We start from the raw sequence: 20,079 nt of genomic DNA, 5'->3' as shown, positions 1-20,079 counted from the left end.
GAAACCCCGACTATGGCAGCATCCAAACCTGTCCCCACCCCTCATTCCCAATAAAGGAACCTATATGGTGGACATAGACTCAGGATTTCCACTCTGTGGCAATAATGGTTATGATCCCCGGTCTCTAATTTCTTAATGAAGGTACATTATGCTCTGCCGGACAGTCGGATTTTGGTCTGCGCTCCCTCCAACAGTGCTGCTGACCTTGTGTGTTTGCGACTTCACGAGAGCAAAGTGCTAAAGCCAGCTGCCATGGTCCGGGTGAATGCTACCTGCAGATTTGAAGAGGTGAGCCCCAGCATGGGGTGGGCACCTGGAATCCTTCCATGTAGAGTACCGAGTGGGCAGGTTTAAGCAGGAGGCACTAGCTGGGTAGACACCGTGTCTTCATAAAAGTTCTATAGAGAAATTGCTCTGTCTTGCGATACAATGTGGCTACATGGTGGGTTCTTATTTTTGAATATTTTACTGTATTCTTATCCTCTTTCTGAATTAACAGTACTTTTTTGGACATTCCCAGTTAGTTAAATTTTGATGCTATGCTTTCATTTAATTCTTCAAATGCATTCTAGTTCCTTTTCAGTTCTATTTTATTAGTTTGATTATAGCTAATATTTGGAAAATTACAGGATTCTAGTTTGCTTTTTGAATAAAATATTGCTCAAATAAGAAATTGTGACTAGAAAATATATTAAGTATATTAAAATTTATTAAGTTGTTTTCTGGCCACATGTAAAGGATTGTAGTATAGTATAATGTAGTGTAGTATATTCTTGCTCTCAGAATCTGTAAAACATGGACCATTTTAATTTAAGATAATCAAGAATGATTCATCATCACTGAGAAGTAGCAACAAAGCAAGATTACTTTGTAGAATTCCTCCCAGCCTTGCTGCTATGTCCACTTTAAGGAAATGCTTCTAACTCTAACCTCTTTGCCCCAGACTATTATTGATGCCATCAAACCATATTGCAGAGATGGAGAAGATATCTGGAGAGCCTCAAGATTCAGGATAATCATCACTACATGTAGCAGTGCAGGACTGTTTTACCAAATAGGAGTAAGGTAAGCACCAGATGTTGTTTAAGGTACAGAGTCACCCAGACAGTTTGCATCCTCCCACACTTATGTCAGAAGAGGTTGACCAGATGGAGATTGAGTGGTGGAGGGAAGTGTCAACCATTGTGTAAGAGTGACAAGGCAGTGGGAGCATCGTTTTTTGAGGAAACAGGATTATTAATGAGAGACCCAAGAGTCTCAAAGGGCTCAGCAGTAAAATGGACAAGCAAGTGAGCTAGCAACATGTAAAGATCCTATGTAAGAGAGCTCTGAGCATGTTTACACAGAGACCTCAGAGTTGGGGCTTGGTGAGCAAGAATGATGGAGACAGGAGCTAGTCCTGGGTGGGGCAGCTCAGGTACCCACTGGTGGAGGCTCCTCAAGAAGATAGAGCAGTGATGGTACTGGGAGTGAAGGGGACCGCAGGGGTCTGAGGACCAGAGAGATGTTCCCAGGAATATGTTCAAGAGCTAAAAAGAAGCTGAATGAGGAAGCTTCAGACCAATACACTAGAAGTGAACAGGGGAGGCTGCAAGCAGGCTTGATAAGAGGAGGAGGTAGCACAGGGCAGGCTGAGGAAGGAAGGGAGACGCAAAGGTCCCTGTGGGTGAACCCCAGCTTCCAAGATCCTGAGGACAGATATCTCTGCAGGAGTAAAATGGACAAGCAAGTGAGCTAGCAACATGTAAAGATCCTGTGTAAGAGAGCTCTGAGCATGTTTACACAGAGACCTCAGAGTTGGGGCTTGGTGAGCAAGAATGATGGAGACAGGAGCAGAGTCACCACAGGGTGTATCCATAGGGGTGACTACACAGGCCCACAGGTGCCGCATTTTCTGGCCTGAGCTCTAGATATCTGAGAGCAGAGAGAGCCAAGTGCAGATAGCCACACACAAGTTGCAAATTATTTCATATTCTTTACTTACTCACTTTATTTTTAAAGTAGAAATATGATATTTTTAATATTTTTATTTTATTTTGAATGTATGTAAATATAAATAAAGGTCAGAAGACACCTTCAGGGACTTGGTTCCCTTCTTCTACCATGTAAGTCTTAAGGATGGAATTAGGTCCTTGGGCTTGGTGATGGGTGCCTTATACTCTAAGCCATATTGCAGGCCCCATAATGTCATTTTATTATGTATTAATCATTAATGAGACAGTCTACATTTTCTTATTCAGAGTTGCCACTATAAGGTGCTCAAAAGCTACATGTGTCTAAGAGGCTGCTGGACTCGGAGGGACAGGTTTAAGTAAGGGCAAGGGATACAAGGTGCCAGACCTCTAATGCTACCAGAGGATGTCTGGCTTTGTTCATCCCCACCCTCCCACCATCCCCTTCATGCCCTTCAAAACAGTACACATCTTGCTCCCAGAACGCCAGCGCTGGTAGGAATTCATGTGAGTCTCTTAGACCTGCAGCTGCAGTGACCCCCAGTCATGTGGTAACCATACTTTTTAGTCTTGTTTTCCCTGGAGAGCTCCACTATGCTCAGACCTTTGTGCAGATAGATAGATAGATAGATAGATAGATAGATAGATAGATAGATAGATAGATAGATAGATAGATAGATAGATAGATAGATAGATAGATAGAAAGAAAGAAAGAAAGAAAGAAATATAGATATATATTGGGAAGCAGTTTCTAAACCATATGATGGAATTACCATGAGACATCTTTGGTTCTAGAGTTGGATACTTCACACACGTATTTGTGGACGAGGCAGGGCAGGCAAGTGAGCCAGAATGCCTTATTCCTTTGGGACTGATTTCAGACATCAATGGCCAGGTAAGGCCCATGTCTTAAGTGTGTTTCTCTCTCACTGTTTTTTCTTGGTGACTGTCACAGCCTTAGAGGGGTCAAGTGAAAGTACTAGGACCCCGAGAATCTGGGAGGTCATGGCTCTGGGAAGAAAGAGCCTTGCTTGTTACTTCCTCATTGTGAACAGAAGCTAAGAGCCATGGTAGATATGGGGACACACAGGGGACACAAAGGCAGAGTCAACAGCTAAAATGACTAGTTTGGGTGTGCCCTCCATGGCAGAGAGGAGAGGACGGCCTCATGTCCTGCTAGGGTCTGTCTGTCCTTCTCATTACATTCTCAGAGCTTCTCACTCAGACCCCCAGCCCCTCCGACTCCATGTGTTCCTGGCAGATCCCTATCTCAGCTTCTCTCTGGTACTTTGTGTGGTGGCATGAATTACTATCTTAGAGAATGTTTCTCCCTGTATTCCAGCTGAGAGGTCACCTGGCATTCCTCCCTTCAATAAGTAGACCCTATGAAACAAGTACTCTTTGGAGGGACTAAGGGTTAAAGAAGAACTGGTTTAATCAGAATACTTAAGAGAGCGGTCAGCATGGTGTCAGTGTGTGAGGCCTTCTGGGGGAAAGGCCAAGGGTAGTTTCCCAGGTCCAGGCACAGCAGAGAACTCCAGAGCACAAGCTGAATCCCTGAGGCCTTCATTCCACTGAGAAATAAGTGGGAGGGGCAGTTGAGTGCTGTGCCAGGACTGAGAGAAGCCAGCAGTGACTGCTGAGGGGAGGAGCCAGTCTCAAGCCCACCCAGTGTCGTCTCTCCCACTTCTCTGTCTAGGCCATAGTCCACTCCAGCTGTGTCCACCATGGCCTCCCAACCTCTCTGCTCATTCCACATAACCAGAGTACACAATGGGCCCCACCCCGCCTGCACAGGTCCACCCCCAGCCTGTTTAAAGATCTGCCTGTCCATTCCCCAAACTTCTACTAAGGGAGCAGAGCCTGTCTGCTGCTCACTAATCCAGCATCCTTGCATATGCTGCAGATCGTGCTCGCTGGAGACCCCATGCAGCTTGGCCCAGTCATCAAGTCCAGGCTGGCCATGGCCTACGGCTTGAATGTGTCCATGTTAGAGAGGCTGATGTCCAGACCAGCATACCTGAGAGATGAGAATGCCTTTGGTGCTTGTGGTGCATACAACCCACTGTTGGTGAGTCCAAACTCTGCTTTGTCTCACAGATAGAAAAAGTGCAGACATTTACTGCAGCAGACAGTGCTGAGGCCAGGCCACCAAGGCCTCTGCCACACTGCTTTCGCCCACCTCCCCTTGCCCATGAGTCAAGTATGTGAACAGAGATCTCTGCCCAGGAGAACTGGAAGTGTCCCCACCTCCACAAACACCCACTTGCTCCTTGCTCTCCTAACCTTATGAAGCATGCTCAGCAGAGTGAGCCACAGACATCTGGGGAGGGAGGTAAGCAGGACTCAGGGCTTGGATCAGAGGACGCCAGCCTTAGTGCAGATGCTGGGGAGATTGGGGATTCCAGACACTAAACGAAGTTAAATCTGCCTTACTCCATGAATGTAGGAAAACAGAAAATGGGATGTAACTTCATGTGAAGAAGAGAAGGCCTGGCCCTGAGACCTGTAGGGAGTATTTCCTGTAGTCTGCTGCTCTAAGGTGCTCACTCGTGTGACTGAGCACAAGTGAGAGCTCAGGGAAACCATCACTCTAGACCGCTGCATGGTTGGAAAAGGACTGCACATAGGCACCCCAGGATGAATACAGCACGGTGCCTGTTGGGTCAGAGGGGATGCCCGGGAACTGTGCGGCATACGAGACATATCCTCACCCATCTCCTCTGCACTTTGGGTCATAGTTTCTTTGTTGAAAAAGAAATGGCTTTCTTTCTCTTGTTCTCTACACTATTCTGAGCTGGTATAATGCTTCACCGAGGTCACACATTTTTTTTTTTTTTTTTTTTTTTTTTTTTGTAGTCAAATGTAGCCATTGCCCTGGGGCTAGCCAGCATTTTGCCAGTATATAATGCTATTATACTTCAATTGCTCCAACAGGGGACAGTTGTCAGGTACTTTCAGGGGGGAAAGGCTTTGTTTGGGCTCACCATTTGAGGAGATAATGTGACACGGCAGAGAAGGCATGGTGGTATGAGGCATTTGTCATAAGGAAGCAGAGAAAGACATGCATACTGCTGCCCATCTGGCTTCCGTGTTCCTTTTCATTTAGTCCAGGATTTCCGCCAGGAGTCTGTGCCACCCACATTCAGAGGTTGGCCCATCTTAACTAACCTCTTTAGAAACCTTCAACAGTCACCCAGAGCTGTGTTGCCTTGGTGATTCCAAGTCTTCTCAAGTTGACAGTGACATTTGGCCGTCATAGCCAGGAACAAGTGCAGAGGCTTGTATGCACCAACTTCCCAGGCAGTTGGAGGTGAAAAGTATGTTCCTCATAAGGGTGCTGTCCCCATAACCAAAGAGCAGGGGCTGTCACACCAGCACTGAGTCAGAGCTTTACAGGGCTTCGTTTAAAGGCATCCACTCAGAGACACTCAACAGCAGGACCAAGATGACTCACAGAAGAGGCCTTCATCCCTCCTTTAGGTTCAGAGTCATCTGAGAATCTTGACCTGGCATCACATTTCAAGTTAATAATGAGAACCAGACAGGAGCAGGAGACTACCCCGTGGAGTCAGCATTAAGCTGATTAGTTTCGAATTTGCTTTGCAAGGACAACAGGGGCATAATGTGGATAGGTATGGCTTTGACTCTGTGTAGCCTATGCCTCCCTCTTCCCACAGGTCACAAAGCTTGTGAAGAACTACAGGTCCCACTCAGCTTTGCTGGCGCTGCCCTCACGCCTGTTCTACCATAGGGAGCTTGAGGTCTGTGCTGATCCCAAAATAGTGACTTCACTGCTGGGCTGGGAGAAGCTGCCCAGAAAAGGCTTCCCTCTCATCTTCCATGGAGTGAGGGTAAGTCTGTCATGGCTACTGAGTACTTCTTGAATCAGGTGATACAAGGGGATCAAAGAGGAGACACCTTGGCTCAAAGACCATCTGGTGTGATTATCAATGCCACGTGTCCCTTGTCTGTACTACATTATTAGCCAAGCATCCTTATGGCCTGAGGGTGGGGAAGACAGGTGCTGACCTCTTACCTGTAGGGCAGCAGCAAGGAGGGGCTGCTGCTGAGCTCTCTTGTCAGAGATTGCGTACAGAAAGGACTTAAGAGTGGATTTTTAGGCTAGTATCCTTTGATGCCTACATTAGACAAATACTGGATTCTAAGAGGAGACAGAGGCCAGTATCTAAGAGCTCAAAGTGTGGATTAGAAGTCTGGGGAGCGGGGGCAGGGGGAATGGGCTGGAGATGGCTCAGTGGTTAGGGGTGTGTCTCACTCTTGCAGACCTCTGTTAAATTCCCAGCACTCACCTCAGGTGGCACACAACCACCTGTAACTCCAGCTGAAGATCTGATGCCTTTAGCCCCATGAGCACTTGCACTACCATATACATACAGGTACACATAATGAAAATTTAGATCTTGTATTAGAAAAAGAAAGGCTGGGATGTAAGGCACCAAGGTCCAACGTCATCAGGATCGGAATCTATTGAGAGTCCACAAGAACCAGTCAGCCAGGCACTGAACCCCAGATCCAGAGGCTAGGGGATGACAAGGACAGGTTTCCTACAGACCCCACAGAATGAGGTGTCGATGCTTACTAGCTAAAGAAAATTGCATATATCCACTAAAAGCAGTTTGTATTATGAATTTGGTTGTCAGAGCCAGAGATCAAGTTTCACATTCATCCTCCCAAAAGGAGAGGGCTTGAGTTATGTTCCAGAATTGGTGTCATACCCAGAAGGGAAAATGGTGTCAAGTAACTCTTTTCTCCTGTAGCCTGGTCTTCCAAGCACAGTCCCTGCCTCAGTTTCTCTATAAACCTTGAGGAAAAAGTTGTGTCTGGATCTGTTAGAAATGTTTTGAAGCAGTGTGTGCTGGTGGCTTTCAGTGCTGAACCAGCCCTGATGTGCGGTCCTTCCCCAGGAGTACCCTCCTCGGGGTCTGAGGAACTCTGTCCATCCTCAGAAGCCTCCAGTACAAAGGTGAAAAGCTTTACTTGAACACATGAAGGTGTGTTCATAAATAGAAGTTCAAGGTCTTAGAGATGTCAATTTTTCCCAAATTAACCTATGTATTTAATATAGTCTAATTTTAAAAAGTCACCATAGGTGCGCCAGACAGTGGTATGCACACCTTTAATTCCAGCACTAAGGAGACAGAGGCAGACAGATCTCTGAGTTCAAGGCCAGCCTGATCTACAGAGTTAGTTTCAGGACAGCCAGGGCTACACAGAATTTACTTTAAAAACAAAAAATCAAAATCAGCACAGGCTTTTTTATGATAATAATTTTACCAACAGTTCAAAATGTTTTATAAAAGAAAATGACTATAGCACTAAATCAGTTTTTAATATTGCCAAAAAGAACCAGATTAGAATCATTAGACTTGGATTTACAAAACATACTACAAAGTTAGAGTAAATGAAAGTTTCCAATATGCATTTTATGTTAAGCATGCAGCTTAGTAGTACAATACTTGACTAGCATGTCTAAGACCCTGGGATCAGTCTTTAGTACCATATAGACCAAGTGTGTAGTGTGTATGTGTATAGTTGACAATAAAGGTAAAAGTTAGTGGAATGTAGTCCAAAAATACCAGTGGATATATGTTGGGTTTGTTTTTTCACACAGGGTTTTACTGTGTATCTCTGACTGCCTGGAACCCACTTTGTAGACTAGCCTGTCACTGAGCTCACAGATACCCTCCTGCCTCTGACTCCTGAGTGCTGGAATTAAAGATATGCACTACTATGTTCTGCCTAATATAGAGAATTTTAAGAGAAAAGTGCCTATTGGTGTCTGGAAAACTGATGGAAATATAGATTTGATCATCAGCAGGCCCTGGAAGTACATGGCGACCTGAAAGTCATGTATGGAGGTCAGGCAGTAACTGTGCACCAGTGCCTTTACTTGGACCAGGGTAATATTTCACCAGTTTCTCATGGGCAGGTGTTTAGTTATGTTGTGTTTGGTTTTACTTTGTTTGCTTTTTGAGACAGGGTCTCATGTGTACCAGGTTTGCCTTGAACTTGACATATAACTCAGAATGACCTTCAGCTTGTGGTCCCACTGTTTCTGCCTCCAAGTCCTAGGTTTATATGCATGTACACTGTACCTGGTTTATCCAGTGCTGAAGATCAAACCAAGAACTTCATGCATGTTTGGCAAGTATTCTACATACTGAGTCACATCCCCTGCCTTTGTTTTTTGTTTGTTTGTTTGTTCATTTGAATTTTTTTTGTAACAGTCTTACCAGCCTAAGCTGACCTTGAACTCAAAATCCTTTCCCCTCAGTTTTCTTAGTGCAAGGATTACAAGTGGAAGCCTCACATCTGGCTTCTCTGGACACTTTTAACCGGTGGGTCTGTATCAGGAAGGCAGAGTTCCCTAAGATCATGCAGCAATAGAAGGTGGGCAGTCTTGCTTGTCTGCGTAGTCTGTGTAGTTCAACAGGGTTAGCCTCGCAGACTGCATTGTGTCACAGGGAGATGGGTGTCACTGGGAGCAGCTGGATCGGGTGATCTGATAGACCACGGGAAGAGTGGGAAGACACTGAGACCTGGAAGCTGCTGAGGGCAGCTGTGAGAATATCCTGCTTCTGCTATGAGACAGTCCGTCTTGTAGTCTGTCTTGTAGAGATGGTGGAGAATCATCAGCAATCTCTGCAATTAATTTAGTCACTTTTTAGTAGTTTCTAAATGTCAAATTATCTGCTAAGTTCTTTCCTAGGCCCTCAGAACTTAATGGGGACAAGGTATTCTGTCCAGCAGAGAGTGTGGCCCACACCCAGTTTGGACAGAAAGGACCACATCCTGTGTGAACTGGCTGCAGTGTTGCTGGCAGGCTTGGCCCTTGTTCACTGCACTATTGGCTTCCTCTGCTCACAGGAGACAGAATGTCCTCATGCCCACCTATGCTTTGGATGTGCCAGACAGAGTTTCTCAGGTGTTTTCTGGAGTGTTTAGGGTAGGACTGAACACCCTAGATTCCACAAACCAGGCTCAAAGGAAGTTGTGGTCTCTTTGCCGCAAGGAAATGTCATGGAGAAGCCATAGTGTACGTTATACATAGGCCACTTGGACGATGCTGCTTCATGCTTTAGTAGCAGCACTGAGCAGGGACAGTAAGGTGCCATAGGAACCTAAAACCTCTGTTGCCTCATTCCTGCAGCAGTTCCTCATCCTCTAGTGCAACTAAGAAACCAGACAAGCTAACCCACCTCTACCTCTCCTGCCTCATTACTTCCTGCTGCTGTCTTTAGTGACACCTCATTGCTACTTTACTTATCTCTTATTTTACCAGTTTTTAAATTAAAATATTATTACATCATTGCTTCTCTTTACTCCCCACCACCACCTTTTTCGTGCACCCTCTTGCTCCCTCTCAAGTTCGTGGCATCTTTTTCTTTGTTATTGTTACATAATGTATAAATACATAAATATAACCTGCTACGCCTATTTAGTGTTGTTTATATGTGTGTATTATCTCAGTCTGACCACTTGGTATTGGATAACCAATTAGGGGCTTATGTTGTGTTTAGACATCCATATTGTTGAGTTACCATGGACATAACTTCCCTATCATTTCTAAACGACATGATCCCACAGCAGGCTTTCTGGCTCCTACAGTCTTTCCAGCCCCATCTTCCACGATGACCCATGAGCTGTACATGCATGAGTTGGGTTGTATATGTATATGTCTTGTATATGTATATGAGACTGGGCACCCCATGAATTTTGAGCAGCTGAGGTCTGCTGTAACTCTCTCTGCTGCAAAGGGAAGCTTCCTGGTGAGTGGTGAGTCTATTGAGAATGTGTTAGGAATTCTGCTGATCTAGTAGGTTATCCTCTAAGGCCCATGACCTCATTAGTCCTGGGAAGCTGGCAGATCTCCTTTCTGTTAAACAGTCCATAATTTAGACAGCTGTTGGGTGCTACCAAGATAGGAGAGCCATTACTACACCTTTAGGAATCTCTTCCCTTGTTGGTCATTGTGGTTCATAGGTGTCATAGCTGTCTAGGACTGTGGTTTCATACCTCCTCTGGCATCTTATATAACACCTTCTGTTACTATGAAAGCTAGTCCTCGGGGAGGCTTTCAGGTCAGATATGGCCTGAACCCTACAAGTCTTGTGTTCAAAGTGTATGTATGTTCTACATTAGGGACTTACCTTCAACCTCTGGGAGGTAAGTATGGGCAACAGAAATAGGCTGAAGTCTCCTGACCAATAATTCCTACTAGTATTTTTGTTTTAATCCTTATACCTGCAGTTTTAATAAGAATGCAGAGGATCTGGGTTCAGTTCCCAGCACCCACATGGCAGCTTGCAACTGTCTATAACACCAGTTCCAGGATCTGACACCCTCTCACCAATGCACATAAAATTAAGTAAATTTTTTAAAACTTAGTATAGCTTTGTCTGGTATTTACTTTTTTGTTTTGTTGCATTTTATGAGACAAAGTCTCACTAAGTAGTAGCCCAGCTGACTTCACACTGAGATCAAACGATGGGATTACAAGTGTAATCATCATACCTGCTTTGCTCATGTGTAAGGTCACACACACACACACACACACACACACATCATAAACTTCCCTGTGCTAACTGTTTTAAATGTGAAGTTCAGTACTGTTCAAGTGTGTTCATATTTTCTTAGCCAAACAATCTCTAGAATCTTTCCATCTTGTAAAATGGAAACTCTGTCCCTACAGAATTTTCCTTCCCCACTAGCCCTGCCTCTGGAAGACCCTATGAATATGACCACTCTAGACCTTACATAAGGGGATCACGAGGTCACAGTCATCAGCATTTAGGGTTTATCCATGTCCATAGCATGTCAGAATTTACTTTTGTTTTTTTAACATTTATTTATTTATTTAGAAACAGTCTTGCTATGTAGCTCTGGCTAGCCTAGAACTCAATACACCAGTTGGCCTCAAATTCAGAGATTGATATTTTCTGCCACTCAGGTGCTGGGATTAAACTTGTATGAGATTAAAGATCTGTGCCAGCACTTATCTAGGCTGCTTGGCCTGTAGGCGCCCAGGAGCCCACTGTCTCTGCCCAGTGCTAAGAGACTGACAGGCACTGCTGTACACTCAGCTCTTACCCAGTGCTTCTTCAGAGGTGTGCCTGCTCAGTCGGACCCATATTAACTGGTTTTATTGGGAGGAGGGTTGTCACTGAGTTATAAGAGTTCTGTGTGTTTTGGATATGAATGCCTTACCTTATTTGCAAGTGTTCTTTCTGGTTTGTGTTGAATTTTTGCTCTGTTAGATATATTCTTTGAGCATGGGAACCGTTAGTGTAGGGCTAGAGCGATGGCCCAGTGGTTAGGAATACTTGCTGCTCTTGTGAAGGACTGGTATGTGGTTCTCAGCACTGTATTAGGTATTTCATAATCACCTGTCACTCCAGCTCCCTCTTCTGGCCTCCATGGGCACCTACACATGTATGCTCATATTTACAGACAATAAAGATAGATCTTTAAAAAAAAAAAAAAAAAAGCGTTAGTTTGAGGGCTAGAAAGATGGTTCAGAGGTTTAGAGCAGTGACTGCTCTTCCAGAGGACCTGGGTTTGATTTCCAGCATCCACATGGCAGCTTACAACCATCTATAACTCCAAACTTCCTCTATACTTCAAGGGCACCAGACACAGACATGGTACACATACATACATGCAGGCAAAGCACAGACATAAAATAAATACCTAATTTTAAACTTACCTTACCATATTCAAAGGGTCATGTTGAGCTGCTTTTGCCCGTTGGTCTGAATGTTATAGCCATGGCAGTTCACTCCATCGTGCTTTGAGTAGGGTGTGTTCAGGATGAGAAACGTCTAGGCTCAAGGAACCGTCTTGGCAAAACAAAGCTTCTTTAGATAGAACTGGAGTTGGCTGAAGGGAAGAGCCCTGTAGCTAAAGTGGGAAAGATGTCAGCACCTAACTCTGACAGTAGGACCACCTGCCCTGTGCCCAGCACCTTCCTGCAGCCTGTAGGGACTAATGGCCAGCTCCTCCTCAAGTCCTGCCATCTGCCTTCATGTTGCTGTGGACATCATCAGCCTCAACAGCTTCTCTCTGTCTGGTGAGCTGTGAGTTGTCTCATGTCAGGTTCCTAAATGCCAATTCTCTAATGTGGGCTACTCTTGGCCACATGATTACCAAGGATGGCCCATCCTTGGTTAAGTTACATGAAGGAGTTTTTCCATGACCTATCTCTGGGGCCATAAATCCACATAAGTTGATTTTAAGTTTTTGTGTTTTGTTTGGGTGTGGAGGAGTGTTGATGCTGTTTTGAGACAGTCTATTATATAGCTCTGGCTGCCCTGTAACTTACTATATAGATCAGACTAGCATTGAACTCATAGAGATCCGTGTGTTTATGCCTCCCAGGTGCTAGGATTAAAGGAATGTGTCACTATTCCTGGCCTGGAAATGGTAGATGTGTGCAGTAAGTCCTTAATATTTGTATAGTGTGTATATGGTTCTAGGCTAGGCATAGCGGCATAGGCCTTTAATTCTAACACTTAGGAGACAGAGACAAATAAATTTCTATTTGAGGCCAACCTAATATACATAGCAAATTCCAGGCCAGCTTTGGCTACATGGTGAAACGCTGCCCCAAAACATCTTTTGTTAGCCAGCTATGATAGCATATGCCTTTAATCCCAGCACTCAGGCCACGGGCATCCTGTTCTTCACAGTGAATTCCAGCCCAGCCAGGGCTATGTACCAAAACTCTGTCTGAAGGGGAGGGAAGCTTATTTTAAAATATGGTTCTAATTTCCAAATTATTTAATGATAACTGTCCTGATAAATTATGTATTCTGTATGGAATAGGGATGTTTCTTTCTGTTGTGTTTACTGTGTATTCATAGTTGAAGTGGTCGTGTGTTAATCTGCTCTAAACTCCCCTGTGAGTATGCTCTTGCTTCTCCATTCCCACCCAACACACACACACACACACACTCACAGCCTTATATTTAATATGTCTTAAACAATGCAATGGCTGAGCACTTTCAAACCTCCCTGCCGCTAACATACTCTTCTTCCCCCCTCCAATATTTTTAAATTATTACTTAATAAAACTTTACTGTTTTCCATCCTGGTTGCCACAGACCTAGGCCTGCAGCCCTTATGGGCCACAACCCCCAACTCTTGCATCTTGACAGTGTCTCTGTCTCTTTGTCCTACACTTCTCAAGCCAGGACCACCTTCTCCCCAGCAATGGCGATTTTCCTCTTTCCTTGAGTTTCTTGCCAGTGAACCTCAAAGTCTATCCTCTGTCTCTCTGCCCAGCCATTGGCCATCAGCAATTTTATTTGCCAATTAGAACCACCTGTCAGCATCTCACAAGCAGACGTATAAATTCTCATGTAATTTGGGAACCTAGTTAACATAGTATAAGCAATAAACCAAATCCACAACATGTACTTGTTGAACATTACTGGGTAAATGATATTCTGTCTTCTCACTAACTCAGGGAAATGAGGCTCGTGAAGGGAGAAGCCCCTCGTGGTTCAGCCCAGCTGAGGCTGTCCAGGTCATGCGCTACTGTTGCCTCTTGGCCCGGAATGTCTCCAGTCAAGTGTCTTCCAAGGACATAGGTGTCATCACACCCTATCGGAAGCAGGTAAGCCTACCAGGACTGAACCTTGTTATACACAGCCACTGTGGCCCTTGGTCCATGGTTTCTGAAGGGCAGAAACAAGCTCATTCTGAACAGCAAATTTACAAAGGAGGAAGATGATGTTTGAGTGATGCTGGAGATAAGAAACTGGCAAACCATACAACCCATGGTCAGTACTGACCAGCCAACTCTCTTACTGTAGCCAGGGCTGAGCATTGTTTTTACATTCTAGATACTTACACCATAAATATTTACATACGGATCTGTGGGACATCTTGGTGTTTTGTCCCTTGGGAGGAAAATCTCTGAGGACAAGGTCAGCAGGGCTATATATTAAGACACTGTCTCAACAATAATAATGGTGAAAAAGCTTTGTAGGTCTGATAGCTCACTCTTTAGCAACAGCATTTGGGACACTGAGGCAAGGAGGATTGCTGCCCTTCCTCCTAGGTAAGTCTGGGGCCATGGCCACACAGCTCTGGAAACACAGCATCAATTCCAGCTTGATTGCTATAGTACAACGGACTAACAAGTCCATGTGGGTTTTTTCTTTTTTTCTTTATTCTTTTATATATTACGTCTTGACTGCAGTTTCCCCTCCCTTCTCTCCTCCCAGCTCCTGCCCCACTTCCCTCTCCCCTGGATTCACGCCTCTTGTTTCCCTTCAAAAAAAGAGCAGACTTCCCAGGGATATTAGCCAAACATGGCATATCAAGTTACAATAAGAGAAGGCACTTCCCTCATATCAAAGCTGGATAAGGCAACCCAGTTGAGGAAAAGAGTCCCAAAAGCAGGCAAAAGAGTCAGAGACACCCCTGTCCCCACTCTCAGGAATCCCACTAGAACACTAAGCTATACAACTATAACATGCAGAGGACCTAGGTCAGACCCAGATAAGAAAACCCAGCCCAAGGAGGCTAACTACACCCATGAAAACACAGGAAATAAATAATCTTACACCAGCAAAACCAAAAGAATGGAAGGACAGACAGACACAGCAACAACAAAATAACAAAAATTAACAATCATTGATCACTAATATTGCTCAACATCAATGGACTTAATTCCCAATAAAAAGACAGGCCTACGGAATGGATGCAAAAACAGGATCCATCCCTCTGCTGCATAGCAGAGACACAACTCAACATCACAGACAGACATCACCTCAGAGTAAAAGGTTGGAAAATGATTTTCTAAGCAAATGGACCCAAGAAACAAACTGGTGTAACTATTCTCATATCTCACAAAATAGACTTCCAACCAAAATTAATCAAAAGAGATAGGGAAGGACTCTTCATAATCATCAAAGGAAAAATTCCACCGAGATGATGTCTCAATTCTGAACATCTATGCCCCAAACTCAAAGGTGCCCACAATTGGAAAAGAAAGATTACTAAAGCTTAAATAATTTATCGAACCTCACACATTAATAATGAGAGCTTTCAGTATCTGATCCTCACCAATGGACAGGTCATCGAAACAGAAATTAAAGAGAGAGATAAGGGAGCTAATGTGCATGATGACTCAAATGGACCTAACAGACAGTTACAGAACACTTCACCCAAACACAAAGGATATACCTTCTTAACACCTCATGGAACCTTCTCAAGATTGGCCACATACTCAGTCACAATGCAAGTCTCAACAGATACAAGAAAATTGAAATAACCCCTTGCATCCTACCAGACTACCATGAATTAAAGCTGGATTTCAACAACAGAAATAACAGCCTACAAACTCATGAAAAATGAACAACTCCCTACTGAGTGACTACTGGGTCAAGGCAGAAATAAAGAAAGGAATTAAAGACTTCCTAGGATTCAATGAAAATGAATACAGAACACACCCAAACTTAGGAGACACAATGAAAGCTGTGCTAAGAGGAAAGTTCATTACACTAAGTACCTGTGTAAAAACATTGGATTGATGTCATACTAGCAATTTGCAACACACCTGAAAGTTCTAGAACAAAAAGAAACAAACAGTCAAAAGGAGTAGACATAGGAAATAATCAAACTGAGGGCTCAAATCAATAAAATAGAAACAAAGAGAACAATACAAAGAAAAACAAAGAGTTGGTTCTTTGAGAATAGCAACAAGATAGAAAAACCCTTAGCCAAACTAATTAAAAGACAGAGAAAGAAAATCCAGATTGACAAGATTAGAAACAAAAAGGGCAATATAACAACAGACACTGAGGAAATCCAGAGAATTATTAGATCATACTTCGGAAACCTATACTCCACAAAAATGGAAAAATCTAAAAGAAATGGACAATTTTCTTGATAGATATCACTTACCAAAGTTAAATCAAGACCAAGTAAACAATTTAAATAGACCTATAACCCCTAAGTATTTATTAAATTCTCCCAATCGGTTCAGCCAGCAACTGACCAATGCAGATGTGGATGCTTGGAGCCAACCATCAGACTGAGCTCAGGGAACCTGGTGGGGAGCTGCAGAAGGACTGGGGGAGCAGAGAGGGATTGCAACCCTATAGGAAGAAAAAGACCTGCTGGCTGGACTACCCAGTTCTCCCTGGGACTAGACCACCAACCAAGGAGTGTACAGAGAGGGACCCATGGCTCCAGATACATATGTAGCAGAGGATGGCCTTGTCTATATCAATGGGAAGGGAGGCCCTTGGTCTTGTAGAGGTTTGATGCCCCAGTGTAGGGGGATGCTGGAGGGGTGGGGTGGGAGAGGATGGGTAGGTAGGGTAACACCCTTATAGAGACAAAGGGAAGGGAGGTGAGGATGGTTGTAGGATGGAGGTGCTTGTGGAGGGGTAATTGGAAAGTGGGATATCATTTGAGATGTCAACAAATGGAATGATTAATTAAAACAACAACAACAACAAAAAACAGGCTAGATGGTTTTCTACCAGACTTTTAAAGAAAAGTTAGAACCAGTGCTCTTCAAATTATTCCACAAAAATAGGAACAGAAGGAACATTGCCAAATTCATTTTATGAGGCCACAGTCACCCTGATACTCAAACCACACAAAAATTCAACAAAGAAAGAGAATCACAGACCAATGATTCTCAGAAAAATAGATGCAAAAATACTTCCAATCCAATCTAAGAATACATCACTAAGATGATCACTATGACCAAGTGGGCTTCATCCCAGAGATTCAGGGATGTTTCAACATACAAAAATCTGTCAATGTAATCTGCCCTATAAACAAACTAGAAACGGGAGAAAACAAAAACAGAAAAAAACAAAATCAGCAACAAAAACCATGTGATCATCTCATTAGATGCTGGAGGAGAAAGTCTTTGAGTCTTCCCAAACTGCTGCTTCTGTCCAGGCTTTTTGTGTCTCCTCAGCCATGAACACAGCCTTAGCCAGTAATATGATCACCCCCACCTCCAGGAGTGGAAGGGCTTTTTGTTGTTGTCAGGTAGGGGTGGGGCTTGTCTGGTTTTGTTTTTGTAGCAAGAGAGACAACTGTGGGTTCTGGGAACAACTCTTTATTATCTTTTTTTTTTCATTTTGTTGGTTTTGGTTATGAGCTTAACTTTTAGTAGCTAAGGCATCCTTCCAGCCCCAGTGGGTCTCTTGGTTCTCCATGTCTGCTTGCCTCTGAGGTTATACTGACAGCAGGTGGAAGAGCCCCACAGCCACGGTACAGACTCCCATTGTTCTTACTCAGAGTTGAGTAGCATCAGCACAGACAGACTGATCTACCCAGATCTACTGACTGTGCATCTGTACGGTTGCTTTGTGGGAATAGATTTGTCTGTCTCCCCACTCAATTGTCAATTTTGCCTAGGTCTTCTTTGGACCTAAAGCCCTTCAGGGATACTAGTAGTCATTCAGGGGGAAAACAGCTCATGTGACATCAGGCTGACACAGTGCCACACGTTTTCAATCTATTCTTGGGGATCAGCTCAGTCCTCAAGATTGCACTAACCTAGGCTGAACAGAACTTTCCAGGCCTTCCACACTGACCTTGGTCACTATACAGCTGTTCAACATAGTAGGTCAGTTAGGGGTCTTTCTGTTTGACTAATGTTCATGGGACTGAGAAGTAGTCTGAGAGACTCCTTTTGTTACTGTTTGTTTGGGTTGGTTTGTTTATGCTAAAGATTGGTTTTTATTTTATGTGTATGAGTGTGTTGCCTGCTTGTGTGTCTGAGTGCCACAAGAACTACTCCTCAGCCACTTGTCAGTTCAGGGAGTCAGTTCTGGGTCCTGTAGAAGAGCACCATGCTCTTAATTGCTAAGCCTTCTCGCTAGCTTCTGGTTTTTTAAAGATGGGGTTTCTCCGTGGCTCTCAGACTGGTCCAGAACTCATTTTGTAGCACAGGTCAGCCTTAAGTTCATGATCACCCTGCCTCAGTCTGTAGATGCTACTATACCAAGCTTAAATGCTAGGAGCCTTGTGTTGTGTGCTGGGGGTCAACCAGGACCTTATGCATAGTAACAAAGGCAGAACCACCGAACTATATTCATAGCCCTTTAAAAAATTCCCTCAGGGGGGCTGGAGAGATGGCTCGGCAGTTGAGAGCGCTGACTGCTCTTCCAGAGGTCCTGAGTTCAAGTCCCAGCGACCACATGGTGGCTCACAACCATCTGTGATGGGATCTGATGCCTTCTTGGTCTGAAGACAGCGACAGTGTACTTATATATAATAAATAAATAAATCTAAAAAAAAAGAAACATCGAAAAAAATTCCCTCAGTATTTTTTATTTCATTCTTTTATGCTTTTTGATGTATACAAGTATTTTGCCTACACATGTCTTTGTACCATATGATTCTTTGGTGTTCAAGGAACCCAGAATAGGGTGTCAGATGCCCTAAGACTTTAGTTACACATGGTTCTGAACCATTATGTAGGTGCTAGGAATTGAACCTGTTGAACCTGGGTCATCTAGAAGAGTAGCCAGTGCCTTTAACCACTGAGCTATCTTTCCATTCCCCTATCCTACATTTTTATCCCCATATTCAGATCAAAATGTAGTTTGTATGGGCACATATAACTCCTTATATAAAGTGTCATTTGTTTGGCAAGAAAAGCAAGTGATGTGTACCTTGACGGTCAGATCTGCTAATAAGCAAGAAACCAGGTTGGCTGAGACCCACCAGCGCTATCTTCTCTAGTCCCCAGTGTTCCATCCAGTGCAGCTCGAGGCTAGTCCTGAGTCCCTTCCTATTCTGATCTCCACAGCCCCCTGTTCCTGTGTCTCACCCTCTGTGGGGTACAGCTGGCTAGGTACTTGGGAGCCTAGCAAGGTGCTGTGTTAGGTTACTTTTCTTTCACTGTGGCAAAACCAAGGCAGTTTACAAAAGAAAGTATTTGATTGGGCTTGTGGTTGTAGCATCACAGTAATGGAGCAAGAGCTAAGTGGCAAAAAAGCCAAGATCTCACATCTTGGTCTAGAAGCAGAAAGCAGAGAGGGCAGCACACTGTGAATGACATGAGGGCTTTCTGTTCTGTTTTAGGAACAAACAACACTTGCTGAACTCAGACAGTTAAGACATATTGATAGATGTTCCAAAGAAGACAGTACATACGTCTAGGGAAATAATAGGGATTAAGAGCTCACAACTTAGAATTACTCAGACAAGTTTAAAAGTCATTAAAAGGCAGAGCTTCACTACCTTTAGGCTCCAGATGCAGTGAGTCACACTGTGGCAAAACCAATGTGACAGCAGACAGTGGGACAATGGCCTGATGGTGTCCTGGGCTCTGCATCAGGCCACATGGTCCCTGTGTACCTTCCTAAGTGTCACATGCCAGACAGCTTTAGGGGCTCTATGGTGGTTTGACTGAGAAGCCCCTCTAGGCTCATGTTTGTCCCTAATTGATGGAAATGCTCATTTTGTAGCATTCTCTTCCTCCAGACTCCCAGCAGTCATTGCTAAGCTTACAGCCTTCTACATTCCAAAATGCCCTACACTCCTTGTGCAAACCTGCAAAGGCCTGAGACACTTCTCCCACACCGATGTTCTGTTCTATTCCCATGTCACCTTGAGAACACTTGATGAAACAACTCAGTTGTGGTGGGATAGCTTAGTCTACAACAGTGAAGCATGTGGCAGAGACTGCTCACTTCACAGAGGACTAGGAAGCAGGACCAGAAGGCCCTTGAGAAGCCCTTAGTGACTGACATGTCCTTGCTGAGCCCACTCTCTAAAGGTTGCACACACACCCCCAATAGTGTTATCAGCTATGGACCAAGTACTCAAAATATGAGTGGGAAAGGGAGTATTTAGTTTAACTATAATAATAAATGTCAGGATTTTTAAATATTATTTTAATCTTTTTACCTTTCTTAAAGGTGGAGAAAATAAAAATCCTTCTGCGAAATGTGGACTTGACTGACATAAAGGTCGGCTCGGTCGAGGAGTTCCAGGGGCAAGAGTACTTGGTCATCGTCATCTCCACTGTATGTGCTCTCTCTGTGGCCAGCTGGCATGTGCTTGGAATTGCTGGTTGTGTAGTGAGTGATAGACGAAAACAAATGAAAGCACCTGA

General features: G+C 44.0%; 1 protein-coding gene across 1 annotated transcript in view; it reads left to right on the top strand.

Moving 5' to 3' along the window:
• Nucleotides 1-20,079, top strand: part of MOV10L1 (Mov10 like RNA helicase 1) — a gene marked incomplete at both ends in the record, with an annotated part of 60,796 nt that overhangs the window by 34,831 nt on the left and 5,886 nt on the right. The window contains 7 exons of the mRNA XM_080939728.1: nt 142-288; nt 944-1,065; nt 2,748-2,847; nt 3,859-4,023; nt 5,633-5,806; nt 13,444-13,593; nt 19,883-19,990. Coding sequence (XP_080795854.1) covers nt 142-288; nt 944-1,065; nt 2,748-2,847; nt 3,859-4,023; nt 5,633-5,806; nt 13,444-13,593; nt 19,883-19,990 — 966 coding nt within the window. The remainder of the gene's footprint in view (nt 1-141; nt 289-943; nt 1,066-2,747; nt 2,848-3,858; nt 4,024-5,632; nt 5,807-13,443; nt 13,594-19,882; nt 19,991-20,079) is intronic.

The sequence above is a fragment of the Micromys minutus genome (genome assembly GCF_963924665.1).
Source record: "Micromys minutus genome assembly, chromosome: 27".
Taxonomy (NCBI): Eukaryota; Metazoa; Chordata; class Mammalia; order Rodentia; family Muridae; genus Micromys; species Micromys minutus.
Note: the sequence above shows the minus strand (reverse complement) of the source record. Positions and strands in the feature narration are given on the sequence as shown.